Source organism: Chiloscyllium punctatum, chromosome 40, assembly GCF_047496795.1.
Source record: "Chiloscyllium punctatum isolate Juve2018m chromosome 40, sChiPun1.3, whole genome shotgun sequence".
NCBI classification, from domain to species: Eukaryota; Metazoa; Chordata; class Chondrichthyes; order Orectolobiformes; family Hemiscylliidae; genus Chiloscyllium; species Chiloscyllium punctatum.
The window spans coordinates 56,270,290-56,288,319 of NC_092778.1; the positions used below are offsets into that span (position 1 = coordinate 56,270,290).

At 39.8% G+C, this 18,030-nt stretch overlaps 1 protein-coding gene across 7 annotated transcripts in view; it reads left to right on the forward strand.

Moving 5' to 3' along the window:
- The window catches only part of zc3h7a (zinc finger CCCH-type containing 7A), an 87,672-nt gene that overhangs the window by 61,651 nt on the left and 7,991 nt on the right, over positions 1 to 18,030 (forward strand). For all 7 annotated transcript variants that reach the window (XM_072559979.1, XM_072559980.1, XM_072559982.1 and 4 more), the window contains 5 exons: positions 1,964 to 2,169; positions 3,913 to 4,013; positions 6,634 to 6,815; positions 12,447 to 12,523; positions 16,676 to 16,809. In XM_072559979.1, the coding sequence (XP_072416080.1) occupies positions 1,964 to 2,169; positions 3,913 to 4,013; positions 6,634 to 6,815; positions 12,447 to 12,523; positions 16,676 to 16,809 (700 nt within the window). The remainder of the gene's footprint in view (positions 1 to 1,963; positions 2,170 to 3,912; positions 4,014 to 6,633; positions 6,816 to 12,446; positions 12,524 to 16,675; positions 16,810 to 18,030) is intronic.

Genomic DNA, 18,030 nt, shown 5'->3' on the forward strand with positions numbered 1-18,030 from the left:
TGCTGAGACTCATGAATTATTTCCTTAAATGTCTGCTAGTGTTTGCTCGCTGTCATTACTGCTAATCTATCTGCCCAGTTCACTTTAGTTAACTCTATCCTCACTTCATTGTAATTCCTTTCATTTGAGTTAAGTACAGTTGTTTCTGACCAGGTTTCTCACTTCCATTATTAATATTAAATTCTAACATGTTATGAGTACTGCTTCCCATGGGATCTTTTACTTGGAGATCATTTAGTAACCCTGCCTCGTTACCCAATACCAGATCCAACATGTCTGCTGTCTGGTTTGCTCCAAGACAGATTGCTCTCTGAAACTATTCCTAATGTGCTCTTTAAGTTCATTGTCATAGCTATCTTTTCTAATTTGATTAAAGTTACCCATAATTGTTGCTTTATTCTTTTTACATGCTCATACACTTTGTTGATTTATTGCCTATCAACTAGATTAGGTTGGGATATCTGGTCGGCATAGACGAGTTAGATCGAAGGGTCTGTTTCTGTGCTGTATTTCTCTATGACTCTATGTGACTGAGGGAGAGTGTAACATGCAATAGTGAGCATAACAGAGAATAAGTCTTGCTGAGAGGTGGGTGCGGTAGCAGAGATGGAGTGAGTGAGGTAGTAGACAGAGTGTGGCATTTACCTTGGCAGAGTGGAGAAAGCTATTGACCTTGCAGCACTGCTGGCCCCCGTTCTTTTGGACCTTAGATACAGTGCTGACGTGGGTGTGACCTGGGAGCAGGCTGCCACAATCCAGTGAGGTAGCTTCCTCTGTCCTGTCTTGTAAGAAGAAGATGGCCTTCCTCTGAATCACCCCATTCGGAGAATCACAGCACCATTTTCTCTTCTCTAGAATCTTTGTAATTGCTAGAAGAAAGTTAAGACTGCAGGTGCTGGAGATCAGAGTCAGGAGTGTAGTGCTGGAAAAGCACAGCAGGTCAGGCAGCATCCGAGGAGCAGGAGAATTGATGTATCAGGCATATGAGGCCTTCATTACCGAAGAAGGCTCATACCTGAAACATCGATTCTCCTGCTCCTTGGATGCTGCCTGACCTGCTGTGCTTTTCCTGCACCACACTCTCGACTCTTTGTAACTGTTTTCTGTCAACAAATAGGGCATTTTTGGAATGCCAATTTTCGTCAGGATACTTAGTGGCCTTTTAAAGATAATGGGCTTTCAGTGGATATCTGGTGAATGAGTTCTTCCAGGAACAGCAGGTGATAGAATGGGGCTGACATCTGATGAGAGTGACACCATGGGGGTGGTGTAAGTAATTAATAAGGTGACGTTGGTGGGATTGGGTGATAGATCTCACTTGGCCTCAGACAGAAACACTCCAAAAAGCTTGTCACTATTGACATGTAGTCAAAACAAAGGTAAGATTTAGCTCGATATAAATGTAGGTTGTTGACCTTGTCCAGCATCAACATAGTTGCCTTTTATGGAATGCTTCAGTGGTTATCCTTCACACTTGACCAAGTTAAAAATGAGTAAACTGACTGTGGAGTTTTAGAACAATCAGCAATAAAGTGTGAAGTGGGTTGACTTTGACCTCTTTATAAGGACAAGCAACATGTATACTGTTTTCGCCCAAAAATAATAATTTGTAGTTAATTTTAGACTTTTACCTCTGAGTAAATATATTTCTGTTATTGTCTCTTATTCAAAACCTTCCATCTTTCATAATCTAGTATAATTTATTTTATTAAAGCAGTGAGACGATCACGGACAACATGAAGTACAGCCTCTAGATATTTTAGCCACTAAATGAAGCAGTGAGAAATACATTCTGTTGTGAATTGAGTTAAAGTTGACTGAAATAAGTGCATTTATTTATATCTTGTTGAAACACCAGTGGTATTTATATTTTGCTTAATAACTGGTGTTTGAGCTCAGAAGTCATTTGGGCTACAAAAAAGTTTGGGGATGGAAGATTCAAGTTACTTGGTTTTATTTTTAGATGTTGCTGCAGGAGAAGAATGTAGATACCCTGGTCACTGCACATTTGCATATTGCCAAGAAGAGATAGATGTATGGACCCTAGAGCGTAAAGGAGCATTTAATCGTGAACTGCTGTTTGATCCCTTTGGAAGTATCAGGAAGGTTAATTTAACTGTAGCCAAAATTCTACAGGAACATCATGGCATATTTATGTTTCTCTGTGAGGTAAGCTAGATATGCTATATTTTTAATTAATTGCACTATAATTTTATTTTATGTGGCACATTACTGCAAGAGTCAGACATAACAGAGAAAAGGATCTGTTATAGGATTGAGGCAGGGGAGTGAAAATTGTTTTAGGTGACCGGTGAGGCGGTTTCTCATTTTGTCATTGAGCAGAGTGGAAAAATAACAAATCCTTTTGTGAACCTTTGTGGAAACAGTTGTTTTTATTGTTGCTTTTTGGTTTGTTTCCTTTCCTTGATGCCTGGTATCTTTGTTTGCATTCTTTTACTTTTCCATATTGAAGTATTGAACAGACTTCCCCAGTCATTGAAATCATCCAGCAGTGTTTTTGAAGGGAACTGATACATATTTGAGAAATAAGCTTTGGAACAGCTGGACAACTGAGCTGTGAATAATCGGCAAATAGTTCATGGTTTTTCCAGTGATCTCTTCTGCATTCCTAAGTCTCCATTGGGTTTGATAGCTGGCACACAAGATCAGCAACTAGAATTAATGAGGTTACTATAGCTATAGCTATGTAAAGGGATGAGTCATCATAGTTTTAAGGTGAGGGGTAGCTGATTTAAAAGAGAGATAAACTATTGCAGCTCTCAAAAGATTGTGAATCTGTGGAATTCACTGTCCCAGAGTACATTGAATGCCAGGATATTGAGTAAATTAAAGGAGGAGATGGATTTTTAATTAGTGATGGATTAACAAGTTATGGAGCGCAGACAGCCAAGCGGAATTGAGGCAACAATGAGATCATATTAAAACAGTGGAGCAGGCCCGAGGGGCTGAAATGCCTATCCCTGCTTCTAGTTCTTAACTTCTCAAAAATCAATAAAAATGAAGTTGGTGAAGTTGTTAAAATCAAATCAAATATTGCTTTTTCATTGGGATGGGGAAATGAAAATGTCAACTATATCCTGGGTGCTTTGGTTTACTGAGGTCTGCTGTGATTGTCACTGCCCATTGACTGAATATCGATGTGAGGATAAGAACCATTCAAGGTCACAGCTTTTGACTGTGACTCATCTTAATGCTGTCAGCATAGGTATCCAAGACCTTTATATGTCTGTCACCAATGTGCACATTATTGACTATGGACATTATTGACTAAGTTTACAGTTATCTTTCTGTTGTCCATCCTCCATTGCCATAAGACTTGGCAAACAGACCATAGTAGAAGCCCTTTTATGATTTAGGTTAATATAGGGACCTTGGAGTGCCATTATGTCTGCATAATCATTTCAGTGGTGTGTGGAACCACCATGATTGGGACCATCTTGCTGTGCAGCCTTGTTCCGCCTTCACAGCTGGTGAGACTCATGCTCTTCCATAGGCTATTCTGCCATTGAGGAGTTTGCGCCACATTTTGTCTGGAACCTCGGCCCTCCCTGACCTTGCCACCACAGATGGGAGTAATGTCCACGCTAATTGAATTGCTGTGGTGTGATTCAAAAGACTTTGAACTTAGCTAAGGCAATATTGGAAACTCTGGGCTATATTGTAAACTGCAGAGTTACCAAAATGTTATGAGCAGCTGTTCTTCAGCTAATATATTTTGCTTAGCTTTGTTTCGGTCAGCATACTTATTAATTTAATAATCAAAATGATGTATTTCAGTTCTTTTTGTGTATTAAATGTTTACATTTTAATTTGAAAATAATTCTGCTACAAGTTGAGTTCCAACATGAGTATTAATTGTGGAACTATCCATCATGTGTTAATTGATTGCAGAAATGTTTTGATAACAAGCCCAGAATGATACACAAAAACAATAAGGATAACCAAGCCTACTGTTCCAATCCAGATGCCAAGCATTTATTTGAGCAGAACAAGTAAGTACATTCAGTACAAAAATTTTTGAACCATCATTAATGGAGCTGGAACAAACCTGGACTTTCAAGACTTTGGATGTATTTTGTGTTTGCTGTTGAGGACTGAAGTGTATTTCATCCATGGAATATCTCATTATGATTATTCCCATAACTTTCAACCCTTATTTTGCTAAAAATCTATTACTTTCTTTTTATTTGGGTTCAATAGGCGACGTGTTAAATACTTGGCTGTTTTGGGATACAAGGTGGAAATTGAATAACAATGCCTCTGTAATTAAGTATAATAACTAAATGTGGAATCTGTAGGCATCTTTTTGTTATCTTCAGGATATCCTATTCAGATTTCCAGATCATCACTGCATTTTTATTAAGCAAGCAATCCCTTAAAATGGAACCCATTCTGTCTATATGCTTTTGTATAGCAAGCTAGCAACCAGTGCATTTAACTAAAATACTAAAGGATGTGTCATCTGTGACTGCAATCCTAAATAATTGCACTGAAGTTACTATAGGGCTGAAATAACTGCACACAGAATGGTATCCCATCACCAAGTCAACCTTTATTTCCATGTGCTCAGTACCTGCCAGTTCAGAGCCAGTTCCTAGAATGCTTTAAATCTCCTGTTTATTTGTCCTGTTTTTTAAAATTTATTAAACACTACAGTTTACAAACAATTAACATTAACAGCTGTATCCAGGGAACAGCAATTTACAAGGGAGAAGAGTGGCAAAGTCAGACCCTAAACCCTACTGTTCAACCAGTTTTCAGAGAAATGAGGACAAGCCTCAATCTCCTGTTTTTTTTATTTCTTTTTGCCCGCACTACCGCCTAACTGAGGTAGTGCTTATTTTCGCCAGCACCCATGTTGAGTGTGTGCAGGTGTAGGACACAGTGGAGAACAACAGTGTATAAATCTTTATCGATATTCCACCACCAGGAAGAAAAAAGACACCCGAGTGGCCAGTGACAAGTAGCGCCATCCTCAAAGGGCAAAACCTCCCTGTTTATGTTTTTTTCCTTTTTTTTTCTTTTATTTTCATTTCTCTCTTTTTATGGTTCCCGACACTACCACCTGACAGCAGTAGTGCTTAATGTTTCCCATCACGTGTGTGCAGGTGTTAGACACAGTGAGAAACAGCAAGTGTGTAAATCTTTATTTATATTCCACCACCTGGACAGAACGAAGACACCCGTGTGGTCACTGACAAGCAGTGGCCTCCTCAAAGGGCACAATCTGTTTATATCTGTCAGCCAGGGCTCCCTGATCAACCCAGGTCAACCCAGTCAAGGAAACCATAGTCACTACAAGGGCATAAGTCAATTTTACAGAAAGTGCAAAGCCATGCACCAGACCCCTGTTCTCAGTATGTATATCACCTTTTCCAAGTTACAGTCAATTTTGAAGAATAGTTATTGAACCTGAAACATTGACTGTGCTTTCTCCCCTAGATGCTGCCAGATATGCTGAGTTTCGGTAGCCATTTCTGTTTTTGTACTCTGGATATTTACATAGACACAATGCATTAACTCTGATAAATAATTCTGAAGTAGTTTTATGCAATTGCATGTTGGCATGGAGGCACTGCCTTCATCTTCAGTTTATAGAAATGATACTTTCCTTCACATGCAAGCTTGCACCCTACTGCTGTACGTTCCCAGTTTACACATTCTAGTCACGTCTCCTAATTCATGCTGTATTATTTCTTCTCCCACCTCTTGTTTCTCAGTTCATGGTGACTTTCTTCACCATCTTCTCTTTCATTTAGTTTATGAGGCAATTGTGTTCTCCACCCTAGTTCGTTTCAGTACTCTTGATTCACCAACCCTTTTCTTAAAATTATTGATTTTGAAAAACCCCAGCTATAATTGTCTCTTTTACCAGTTTCTGTGTTTTGTATTGTACCTGCATGGCTTTAGTTTTATGAAGTATATGGATGCGTATATGTGCTTTGTGAATTTGATGTTTGATAGTAGGTCAGCAATGGCAGCCTGATTTCATAGAACTTCCTTATAGTTTCTTCCTTAATTGACTGTTTTCTATATTGGAGGAAGTGAGGATTGCAGATGCTGGAGATCAGAGTTGAGTGTGTGGTGATGGAAAAGCACAGCAGGTCAGGCGACATCCAAAGAGCAGGAGAATTGACATTTTGGGTATAATAAAGGGCTAATGCCCCTACTCCTCAGATGCTGCCGGACCTGCTGTGCTTTTCCAGCACTCCACACTCGACTGTTTTCTATCGTGTCTTGATTTGCATTAACTTGTTTCAAAAATCTGACTTAGACATATCATCTGACCACAATTAGGAGAATGATCGAGTTCATCTGTCTTAGAAAATCACTGTGAGGATGGCCCAGAAATCTGATTGCTATCCAGTTCAGTTGTACATTTTGTTACATTTTTCCAGTCGAAACAGAAAATGTAAAAGGTGACAGGACAGCCAGTTTGTAAGAACTGTGATAAGTCTACATAACTTGAACGCTTGCAACTCTCAATGTTGATAATCAGTAGCAACTTTTGAGTTGAGTGGATTTACTTTTATCAGTTCCTCAGTAAAATTATTAAATGTACAGCAAGGTTCCTGTTCAGATTCTCAGTACCTGTTTTTTCCTTTTAAACAGGTGCCTTGTTCACATCCTGCGAGAGACAATGGTGAAATGCTCTAAAATCCGATCTTTTGACAGTACCAGATTGCTTGATCTCTGCCGCCATGAAGTTCGCTTTGGTTGTAACAGAGAGGATGAGTGTTTCTATGCGCACAGTTTGATAGAACTGAAAGTCTGGATGATGCAACATGACACACGTACGTTCAATGATACTGGAGGGTTTTTTTTCCTTTTGAAGCCTGCTGAATCTGTATTCCACAGACATTATCTAACTGAAATGAAGATGCAACAAAATTGGAATAGCAATGGGCCGGTTCATTCATCCTCTAGCTCAGCATGCTAAATGTTCAGCATCCATTCTGAGTAATTTTACTTTCCCCTTTATCCACAGGACCTCTACATTCTGAATCTGGAATTTGTCAAGTTTCTTTCCTCAGTCAAGTCCATAGTCACTGTGTTGGGTGACAACCCATTCCATCGTGATTTTGTGATATGACTTCTCTTAGGCAGAAAGCTGAAGTGTTTCCCTGTGATATTTCCTCTGAGTAGCTTCTCAGTTGAGATCAGAAGCTCGCTGTGCAGAGACTTGTGGGTCCATTTATGTTCAGGCAAATGGATTAACTTTTCCAGAGATTACTTTGGGCCTGTAGGGGACAGCATTTATTGTGGTGGGTGTAGACTAAAGATTATTTATAACTTTTTAAATGCACCTCCCTAAATGTACTATTTTGTCTTATTTTCACTTCTAATTTGCAGACTGACATCGTATCTGTGTTATAACACAGTCCTTAGGAAATACTTGTAATAGTGAGGTATAAATTGTCTTGATAAATCCTGGGAATTATTATATTAATGTAATTAATGGAGGAACACCAGCAGTAAATATACATTTCTTTGTATTGTAAATCTTTTCTGAACCCTCTCCAATAATATCCTTCCAAAAGCAGGGTGACCAGGACTGTACACACACAAAGTTATTTTTGAACAATGTGTTGAGGTCGAACATCATTAACACAAGGAGCATGTGATTTAAGTTAAATGACTTGACCAGTTATCTCTTGAGTCAATTGCTAAGTGCTTACACAGTAGGTGTTATGATCTACATAGAAAAAGATGGTCAGGGCCAGAAATAGATTGAGTTCAGAAGAAGAAACAAAGTTATCCTAGAAAAAGGGCAGTTTGTTTATGTGTAAAATCTCCAGACTGTGAGAATTTAGTTTGTAAAAGTCTCCAGGTTGTAACAGTTTGTGGAAGTCTCTCTCCTCCGTCTCAGAATTGAAAAAACTAAAGTGTCTATGCCATGACAGCTGGAAGGGGGTCTCTGGGGTGTCACAGCTGGAAGGGGGTCTCTAGGGGTCACAGCTGGAAGGGGGTCTCTGAGGTGTCACAGCTGGAAGAGGGTCTCTGTGTGTCACTGCTGGAAGGGGGTCTCTGGGGGTGACAGGGCCATTGCAGCTGGAAGAGGGTCTCTAGGTGTCACAGCTGGAAGGGGGTCTCTGGGGTATCACAGCTGGAAGGGGGTCTCTGGGGTATCACAGCTGGAAGGGGGTCTCTGGGTGTCACAGCTGGAAGGGGGTCTCTGGGTGTCACAGCTGGAAGGGGGGGTCTGGGGTATCACAGCTGGAAGGGGGTCTCTGGGTGTCACAGCTGGAAGGGGGTCTCTGGGGTATCACAGCTGGAAGGGGGTCTCTGGTGTCACAGCTGGAAGGGGGTCTCTGGGTGTCACAGCTGGAACGGGGTTTCTGGGGTATCACAGCTGGAAGGGGGTCTCTGGGTGTCACAGCTGGAAGGGGCTCTCTTGCGAGTTTGGTATCACAGCTGGAAGAAAGTCCCTGTGCAGGATGGGCCATCACAGCTGAAAAGCATCAGTTTAGTAAGAAATCATAGAGGTAAGATAGGAGTGATCCTTCTCTGGGATTGAGTGAATGTAAAGGGAGAAAAGGTAATCTTTTTTGCTGTTTGTCAGGTCTTTCTAAGTTGTCTTACATGTAGTTTGGGTTTTCCCCTCTTTATGTTTAATAAACTCATCTTATGGTAAAAGAACGTTAGCAGCCTCATGAATATGTTCAGTGACTAATCACCGTAACCAAACTGTAAAGACTTTATGATAAGAATGTAATGGATAGGAATAGGTCCTTCAGCCCCTCAAGCCTGCCCTGCCAATCATTAACAACATGGCTAATTTGTCCTCAGCCTCAACTCTTCTTTCATGCCAGGTCCACACAACCTTCAAATTCCTATTACTTCAAAACTACCTACCTCTTTTTACATACTCTCAGTGATATACAACACTCTGGGGTGGACAATTTCAGGCATTACTACCCCATAAATTCCATTGCATCTCAGTTTTAAACGTGTGTCCTTTAGTTCGAGATTCTCCAACTAGTAGAAACGACTTTTCAATATCTACCTTGTCAAGAACCCTCAGAATCTTGGATGTTTCATTAAAATCACCCCTCATTCTTCTAATCTCTTACTGAGTAAAAGCCTAACCTGTTTTTAGCCATTCTTGATAAGTCAAGTATGATCTTCATCAACCTAGTGAATCTCGTTTGAACTTCCTCCAGTACCAGTAAATCCTTTCTTAAACATGGAGACCAAAACTGTTCACAGTACTCCAAGTGTGACTTGCCAACACCTTTTGTAGTTTTAACTGTTTTAAATCTTGGAACCCCTGGTAATGAAGAGCAAAATTCCATTTGCCTTCATATTTACTTGTTGCACCTGCATGCTAATGTTTTGTGCTTCATGTATAAGAACAGCCAGATCACGATGTACTTCACTTTTCTGGGGTCTCTCTCCGTTCAATCCTTTTGATACTTCCTACCATAGTGCATCACCTTACACTTTCCTATGGCAAAATCCAATTGCCAAATTTTTACCCATACGTTCAACCTGTCTATATCTCCTTGCAGAATTCTTACATCCTCATCACATCTCTCATCTATTTTCATACCATCAACAAATTTGGATGTATTTTACGCTGCCCCTCCTCCAAATCCTTAGGGCAGGACTTGTACACTTAAGGGAGTGTTGCTGATCAAAGAGACCTTAAGGTGCAGGTACATAGTTCCTTGAAAACGGAGTCGTGGGTAGAGAGGGCAGTGAAGAACACATTTGGTACTCTTACATTTGTTGGTATTGAGAATAGGAGTTGGGAGCTGTATAGGATATTAGGCTACTTTTGGAATACTGCATTCAATTATGGTCTCTCTGCTATAGGAAAGATGTGAAACTTGAAAGGATACAGAAAAGATTTACAAGGATGTTGCCAGGACTGGAGGGTTTGAGCTATAGGGAGAGGCTGACTAGCCTGGGGCTGTTTTCCCTGGAGCGTTGGAAGTGCAAAACTAGAGGACAAAGGTGAGAGGAGAAGGATTTAGGTCCCTTTTAAGGGACAACCTTTTCATACAGAGGGTGATGTGTGTATAGAATGAGTTGCCAGAGGAAGTGATGGAGGTGAGTACAACTACAACATTTAAAAGGCATCTGGATGGCTATATGAATAGGAAGGGTTTAGAGGGATATGGGCTGAAAATGTGTTGCTGGAAAAGAGCAGCAGGTCAGGCAGCATCCAAGGAGCAGGAGAATCGATGTTTCGGGCATAAGCCCTTCTTCAGGAATATTTCCTGAAGAAGGGCTTATGCCCGAAACATCGATTCTTCTGTTCCTTGGATGCTGCCTGACCCGCTGCGCTTTTCCAGCAACACATTTTCAGCTCTGATCTCCAGCATCTGCAGTCCTCACTTTCCCGTTAGAGGGATATGGGTCAAAACCTGGCAAATAGGATTAGATTAATTTAGAATGATCTGGCCAGGCTGAATGAGTTGGACCAAAGGGTCTGTTCCTTGTGGCACTCTTTTTTTTTTCCTTACCACACCTTTGAAATCTGAAAAAGATTCATTAATCCTGACTCTGACTTCTGTATGTTAAACAAACGCAGTACATGTTGAGGATTACTGAGGATCACCCCGTTACTGTGAGGTTCTGTCTTGTGCAAAAACCGTTTATGTGGCACTTCATCGAATCCATATATTCTACTTCTACCTGTTCCCCATGTCAACCCTCCTTGTTATATCCTTAAATAGCTCTCTTAGCCAAACATAATTTCTTTTTCATAAACTATGTTGACTGTGATTGCATTGTGCTTTTCTAAATGTCCTGCTATTTCTTCCTTATTAATAGACTAGTATTTTCTCAATGACCGATTTTAAGCTGACTGGTCTATAATTTTCTGCTTTGTGTCTCCCTCCCTCCTTGAACTTTGGAAAACTGCTAATGCAATGCCCATCAGCTGAAGTCCTCCTGGAATCAAAACAAAATATTTTGATCAATGCATCCACAATTTCTGCAGCAACTTCCTTATAATCCTTGGATGCAAGCCATCAAGTCCTGGCATTAGTTCCCATCACTTTATCATGAGGGACAAAGTATTTGACAGAAACTGTTAGAAAGCCTTCTCTTCCATGAGCACCTTGCTTATGTGTTATCCTTGGGATGTTTTATAGTGTCATCTTCTCCCATGAAGAGGGATGCAAAATATTTGTTTGTTATCTACCATTTTGCCTGTACTTTGTTATTAATTCTCCAGTCACGTCCTCCACTTACCTTATCTATTGTATTTCTTTGATATACCTGTAGAAGGTCTTGTTTGTTTACATATTTCTTGGCAATTTACTTTCAGAATCAGTTTCCTTCCCATTAATTATTTTAGCATCTCCTGCTTGTTCTTCCAAAAAATAAGTCCTAATTCTCTGGCCTAGCACAAGTTTTAGCCACTTTGTATGCCTTAGTTTTTGATGAATGTTCTCCTTGACTGCCTTTGTTTGTTACATTACTCGTCCTACTCATCGAGCCCTTCTTTTTGACTGGAATAAATTTCTGCTGAGTGCTATGGACTATTTGCTAAAGTATCTGCCACTGCCAATCCATTGACTTTCCCATGTGTCTTATTTTCTCTGCCTACTTTAGCCAGTACTTTCTTCATCTCTCTGGCATTGTCTTTAGGCTTCACTGTAGAATCTGACCTGTCAGGTATTACTGTGAGCTGGGATCAGAACAGTTTGAATGGCATTCGTTAACATTCAAAATTTCTGATTCGCAAATTTGTTACAAGCAAGTATTACTTTGTAGTATCCCCTACCAAAGTAAAATTTACTGTAACTACTTAAGTTTGATAGATGAATTTATACATTTCTATTATTGTTATACAAAATCCCTATTTTAAAAATCTGAGACAATATGGCTGTAATAGACTTGATTTTAGGAAGTTTACAAAGAAAAACTTGCATTTATGTAGCACTTTTCATGACCACTGAACAACTCCAAGTGCTTTTTGCCTTTGAAGTACTTTTGACATGCAGTTGCTCTTATAATGCAAGAAAATTGGCCGCCAATTTGCACACATTAAACTCCTATAACGACCAAATAATATGGTTTTGTGGTGTTGATTAAGGGATGATTGCTTCCTAGCATACTGGGTTTAATTCCCCTGCTATTGTTTGAAATTATCTGTGTAATCTTTTACATTGAGCAGGGGATGTCGAAGCTCCAACTTAACATGTATCCAAGACGGCACCTGTGCGATGTAGCCCTCCCTCGGTACTGCACTGGAGTGTAAGTTGCATTATTGTGCTCAGGCCCTAAAGTAGAACTTGAAGCTGGACTCTTGTGATTCACAGGCATGAGGGCACCCAACTGAGCCACACACTCTGGTGCATGGACTTGGGAATGGAGCTTAAAGCAGTTGCAAAAGTCAGATGTCAGAATGTTTTATGTCTGGAATATATTTGTGTGTCTAAATATTGAATTTATTTTTAAATCACCAGACATCTCTCATGAAGCAATTGCTCAGGAATCAAAAAAGTATTGGCAGAATCTGGAAGCTAGTACCCAGTCAGGACAGGTAAACATCTTTTACATATGTTTTTATACGTAATTCAGGTTTGATCAGTCTGCCGTTTGATTAGTGTATTCCGATGTTTGATAATTCCTCAGGTGCTGATTAAAGAAAAAGGCCTGAAAAGCTTATTTTGAGTTCTAGAAATGCATTTGCTAATATTCTGGAAGCTACTTTGATGCCCATATCCTGACAACCCTGAATGCTACCAGAAAAATAGCAAGTTATTTGGTTAAAGCATTCTCTGATTTTGAGTGGTAGTTAAGTACAAGGAACATTTTATTACAACTTCACTGCAGCAGAAGGATAATTGGACAACAGAAGTTTTATGGAAAATTGATATAGTGCTGAAATTCATTGAGTATTCCTTGACATGGATATTGATTTTCTAAATGTGAATTCAGACAGGGAAATTGATTTGGGTAACATTACAGTGTTTAAAAACAGCAAGTAAGTTATTTTCATTGATTGAATGAAATGTAGCTCTCAAAACTGATGGTGGACAGACCTATTCAGTCCTAAATGTGCTAGGATTGAATAAGAATTTACAGATTGAATTGCTTATCTAACTTAGCTGAAGCTAGCTACAATATTGTGTGTGCAGTGTGCCTGTGTCTTATATTTCTGTAAATGGTACGTGAATACCCTGTACAGACTTAGGAGTAGAAGGCAAGAGATAATTGTACCCAAACACAATTCTATGTCAGTTTATTCTGGATATTTCGACTTTACTTTTAACAATTTCCATTTTTAAATTCACGTATCCACATTCATGAGATCAAGCTATGTTTACAAATCGATTTATACATAATTCCCATCTCACATACAAAAGTGATTTTCTGTCTTTTTCTCAGCTTTTGATCCAAGATCTGTTTCAAGCAAATCCAATTAAAGGCATATTACAAATTAAGCTGAGCAATTGCTGACTGAACAGCAGAGTTCAGATTTAAAGAAACACGCATGTCTATAAAACCAAATGCCAGCATTCTGTTAAATTATCAAACCATAGGACTGCTCATTCATTAGAGAGAGAGACAACTGGTGGTGGTTTAACCTGAGGGTCATCACACCTTAGGTCAAGGGAAATGTTGAGAAGGAGAGTCCTTCAGCTGGTGCGGGAATTGAACCCACTCAGTTGGAATCACGCTGCATTGCAGACTATCTGGCCAGCCTACTAGGCTAACTGACCTCCATTCTCTCTTTTAACCCCAGAGTAATGATTTATTGTACCAGTTATCCAGTTGGAATAACCATTGTTCCAAGTTTTCTAGCTCTGGTACTTTGTAATTTATTTTAAAAGACAAAACTGTTGTTCATCAGAACTTCATTACTGTTAGTTACTGGTGTTGCAGTCAGACTGATATGCAAATTCCAGATACTATTTGCGTTGTTGCAGACCTCTAACTTCTGAAATGTAGCTACATATGGTGTCTGAAAACATGCAACTTTCAAGTGCTTGTTTCAATGTTAAACTTGGTACCTTTGTGATCTGCATTAGTGTGATATCCACAGAACGCTGTTTCTACATGGCATTCGTGTTGTCAAATCACTATTTTTGGGAGGGGTAAAGTAGAAGTGAGCAGGGTATTGCAAACATGTCAGTGACAGTCATGATTCAAGTTTGAATGTTTCAGTGTGGTAATATGTAGGATTGGAGCCAAGATTAACCAGTGTCAGAGATGTAAATTACTTTACGGTTTACTGGAATCAAGGTCATATCTTTCCACTTTGAATTTATTCAGCAATGTCCTTCAAAAAAAGCTCCTTGAGAATGGAGAATAATCCCAACTGTGTCTCTTTACCAAAACCAGTCAGAACAATTGGAAATTATTCCTCTCTCTATATTGACAACCATTTCAGCACCAAAGTGGAGAAAGTCAGCCAATCCATCACTTTTTTTGCTTAATGCTACCTGATGTTGAAGGTACCTATCCTAACCCTATTTCCCTTTATCCTATTCTCATATTTTTCTTCCATTGCGTTTCTGAGCCTAAAATATAAAAAATAAAATATCAACACTTATTATATTGTTCTATTTTCATTCCTAGCGAGTTTTGAGAAGATTCTTTTTGCTCAGGTTGAGGTTCTGGATGTAGGTTGGCTCACTGAGCTGGGAGGTTCGTTTTCAGACATTTCATCACCATACTAGGTAACACCTTCAATGAGCTTCCAAATGAAGCACTGGTGGTGTATAGCCTGCTTTCTATTTAAATGTTTGAGTTTCCTAGGGTTGGTGATGCCATTTCCTGTGGTGACATAATTTCCTATGGTGATGTCATTTCCTGTTCTTTTTCTCAAGGGGTGGTAAATGGGATCCAAATCAATGCGTTTGTTGATAGAGTTCCGGTTGGAATGCCATGCTTCTAGGAATACTTGTGCATGTCTTTGTTTGGCTTGTCCTAGGATGGATGTGTTGTCCCAGTTGAAGTGGTTTCCTTCCTCATCCGCATGTGAGGATACTAATGATAGAGGGTCATGTCGTTTTGTGGCTAGTTGATGCCCCTGTATCTTGGTGGCTAGTTTTCTGCCTGTTTATCCAATGTAGTATTTGTTACAGTTCTTGCAAGGTATTTTGTAAATGACATTAGTTTTGTTTGTGTCTGTATAGAGTCTTTCAAGTTCATTAGCTGCTGTTTTAGTGTGTTGGTGGGTTTGTGGGCTACCATGATGCCAAGGGGTCTGAGTAGTCTGGCAGTCATTTTCTGAGATACCTTTGACATAGGGGAGAGTGGCTCGGATTTCTGGACATGTTTTGTCTGCTTGTTTGGGTTTGTTGCTTAGAAATCAGCAAACTGTGTTCATTGGGTACCCATTCTTTTTGAACACTAGCTAGCTACAAAAGGACATGACCCACACTTAATAGTATCCTTACATACGGATGAGGATGAACACCACTTTGACTGGGACAACACAACCATCCTAGGACAAGCCAAACAGACACGCACGTAAACTCCTAGAAGCATGGCATTCCAACCAGAACTCTATCAAACACATTGGTTTGGATCCCATTTACCAGCCCCTGAGAAAAAGAACTGGAAATGACATCACCATAAGAAATGATGTCACTACAGGAAATTCAAACATATAAATAGAAAGCGGGCTACACCACCAATGCTTCATTCAGAGGCTCACTGAAGATGTTACCTAGTATGGTGACGAAATGTCTGAAAACGAACCTTCTGGCTCAGCGAGCAAACCTACATCCATTTTCATTCCTGTCATGTACCTCTTGTAAACAGGTGAGTGGCTTACCTGCTAATACAAGTGTGTGGAAGGAGGGATCAAACTAGCTGTAGTTAGATGATGGATGTCACAGAATAATTGCAGGCGAACTACAGTCGATGTGTGAGGATGGCACAGGACAGACCAGCGAGGCATGCTGTGACAACAGATCCCCCAGCAGAAGTAGTTAGGAGCTGAAGCAGCATTTTGCAACTGTCAATCAGAAGACTATCCTTCTGATCAATCTTCCACAGAGGGGATAACTTAACTTATACTTGGTGCCTTGTTTCGGCAGCACATACATGATCTGGAACTGAATGGTACTGACACCATTCTGTGCTTTATGGTGTTTATACACTTGCACTGTATAAATTAATGTCTGTTTGCACAAGTCAGTAACCTTTTGTTAACTGGATATTACCCATAAATACCATTCTACCAATGAACAGTGCATTTCTCAATTATAGATAATCAGTATAGAATCAGGAGTAGCAGCTTTAAAAGAGATGAAGAGAAATCACTCAAGGAATCGTGCTTCTGTGGAATTAACTGCCACAGAATGCGATGGACGCTGGGAAATTGAGTAAACTTAAGGAGATGGGTTTTTAATTAGTAACTGGTTTGAAGGGTTATGGAAGGTTGGCAAGAAAGTTGAGGCCAAGATGAGATCAGCCAGACTCGAGGTGCTGAATTGCCTATTCCAGCTCCTAGTTTTTATGTTCTTAATGCATGCACCTATAATGTGCAGCTTTCAAATTAATGCAAAGTAAATAATCATGTTGACAGTAACGAAAGCCACTGCAGTAATATTTTTTCCACACTTTTGGACAGATGTCCTTTTGATTCATTTCAGACCTCTCCTCATACAAGTTAAGGTGTATTGAAAAAGTTGATTGTGATGAGCAGCCTGTAATAAACAGATTTTCTCCTTTTAAGGTACCTCTTGGCATGACAAAATCCAGAAACCTCAACCTAAAGCTCAAATTTGTGTGTGGACAGTGTTGGAGGCATGGGCAAGTCAGTGAGCCAGATAAGAACCGAAAATACTGCAATGCTAAAGCAAGACACCCGTGAGTAGCTAAACCATCCATTCAGTCAAATGATCAGTATTCCTGAAGCACTAATAATCTGTATTAAGTGACTGTAATACAGCACCACAGACATCTCTATAATGGTTGTTTTTGCTGATTCACTCGTAATGCGCAGTATGTTTTGTATCAAGCTATGAACAGCCACTTAGTTGAATTTTAAGTGATCAACTGCTACAATTTCGGACGGCATGGCGACTCAAATTTTGGCACTGCAGCTTCACAGCGCCAGGAACTCGGGTTCATTTCCACCCTCAGGTGACCATCTGTGTGGAGTTTGCACGTTTTCCTTGGGTCTCCATGGGTTTCCTCTGGATGCTTTGGTTTCCTCCCACAGTCCAGTGATGTGCAGGTTAGGTGAATTGGCCATGCTAAATTGTTCATTGTATCCAGCGATGTGGAGGCAGGTGGATTAGCCAATGGGAAATGAGGATGACAGGGATGGGGTAGGGGATGGGTCTGGGTGGGATGCTTTTCGGGGAGGGGGGGTGCAGACTTGATAGGCCAAGTGGCCTGTTTCCACACTGAAGGGAGTCTGTGATTAATATGTTTCAATTCTGTATTTTTAAGCAACTAAGAGTCTCACAAAATTCATAAAATCTTGAGCATACAATTTAGTTATTGTTATTTTGCTGGTTGCAGACTTGCACAATGATACGTTGTCCTACAACAGCAAATTTAGGACTGCAAATGGTACCCACTGTTAAACTTGCCATTGCCTGTTTATTATCAACAGTATTTTGTACTAAGTGTTGCTGAAAGCATGCAGCACAGAAAGTGGAGTATTCTCTGAGTGAATATCTCTTCAACCCGATCTGATTGAAAGATTTTGAAAATAGCAGTTCAGTATCGAGAAGGAAGTTAGAATGAAATTCATCGTTAAATCTGATGCAGAAAGAAGAATTGAAATGGAAAATAAAGATTGACTTAAAATTTAAAGAAGATAAATTGAAAGAATAAGTAGAATAATGGTCTTACAAAAACATTCAACTGAAGGAAAGCAATTCCACACTTGTGATAGTTAATTTTCAGTGCCACTGGTTGTCTGACAGTAATTAATACTTAAAACTAAAAGAATACTTTGACTTGAGAGTACTTGACATAATGTTACAGTTGTATAGGACTTTGGTAAGGCCACATTTGGAATACTGCAAATAGTTCTGGTCGCCACATTACCGAAAGAATGTGGATGCTTTGGAGAGG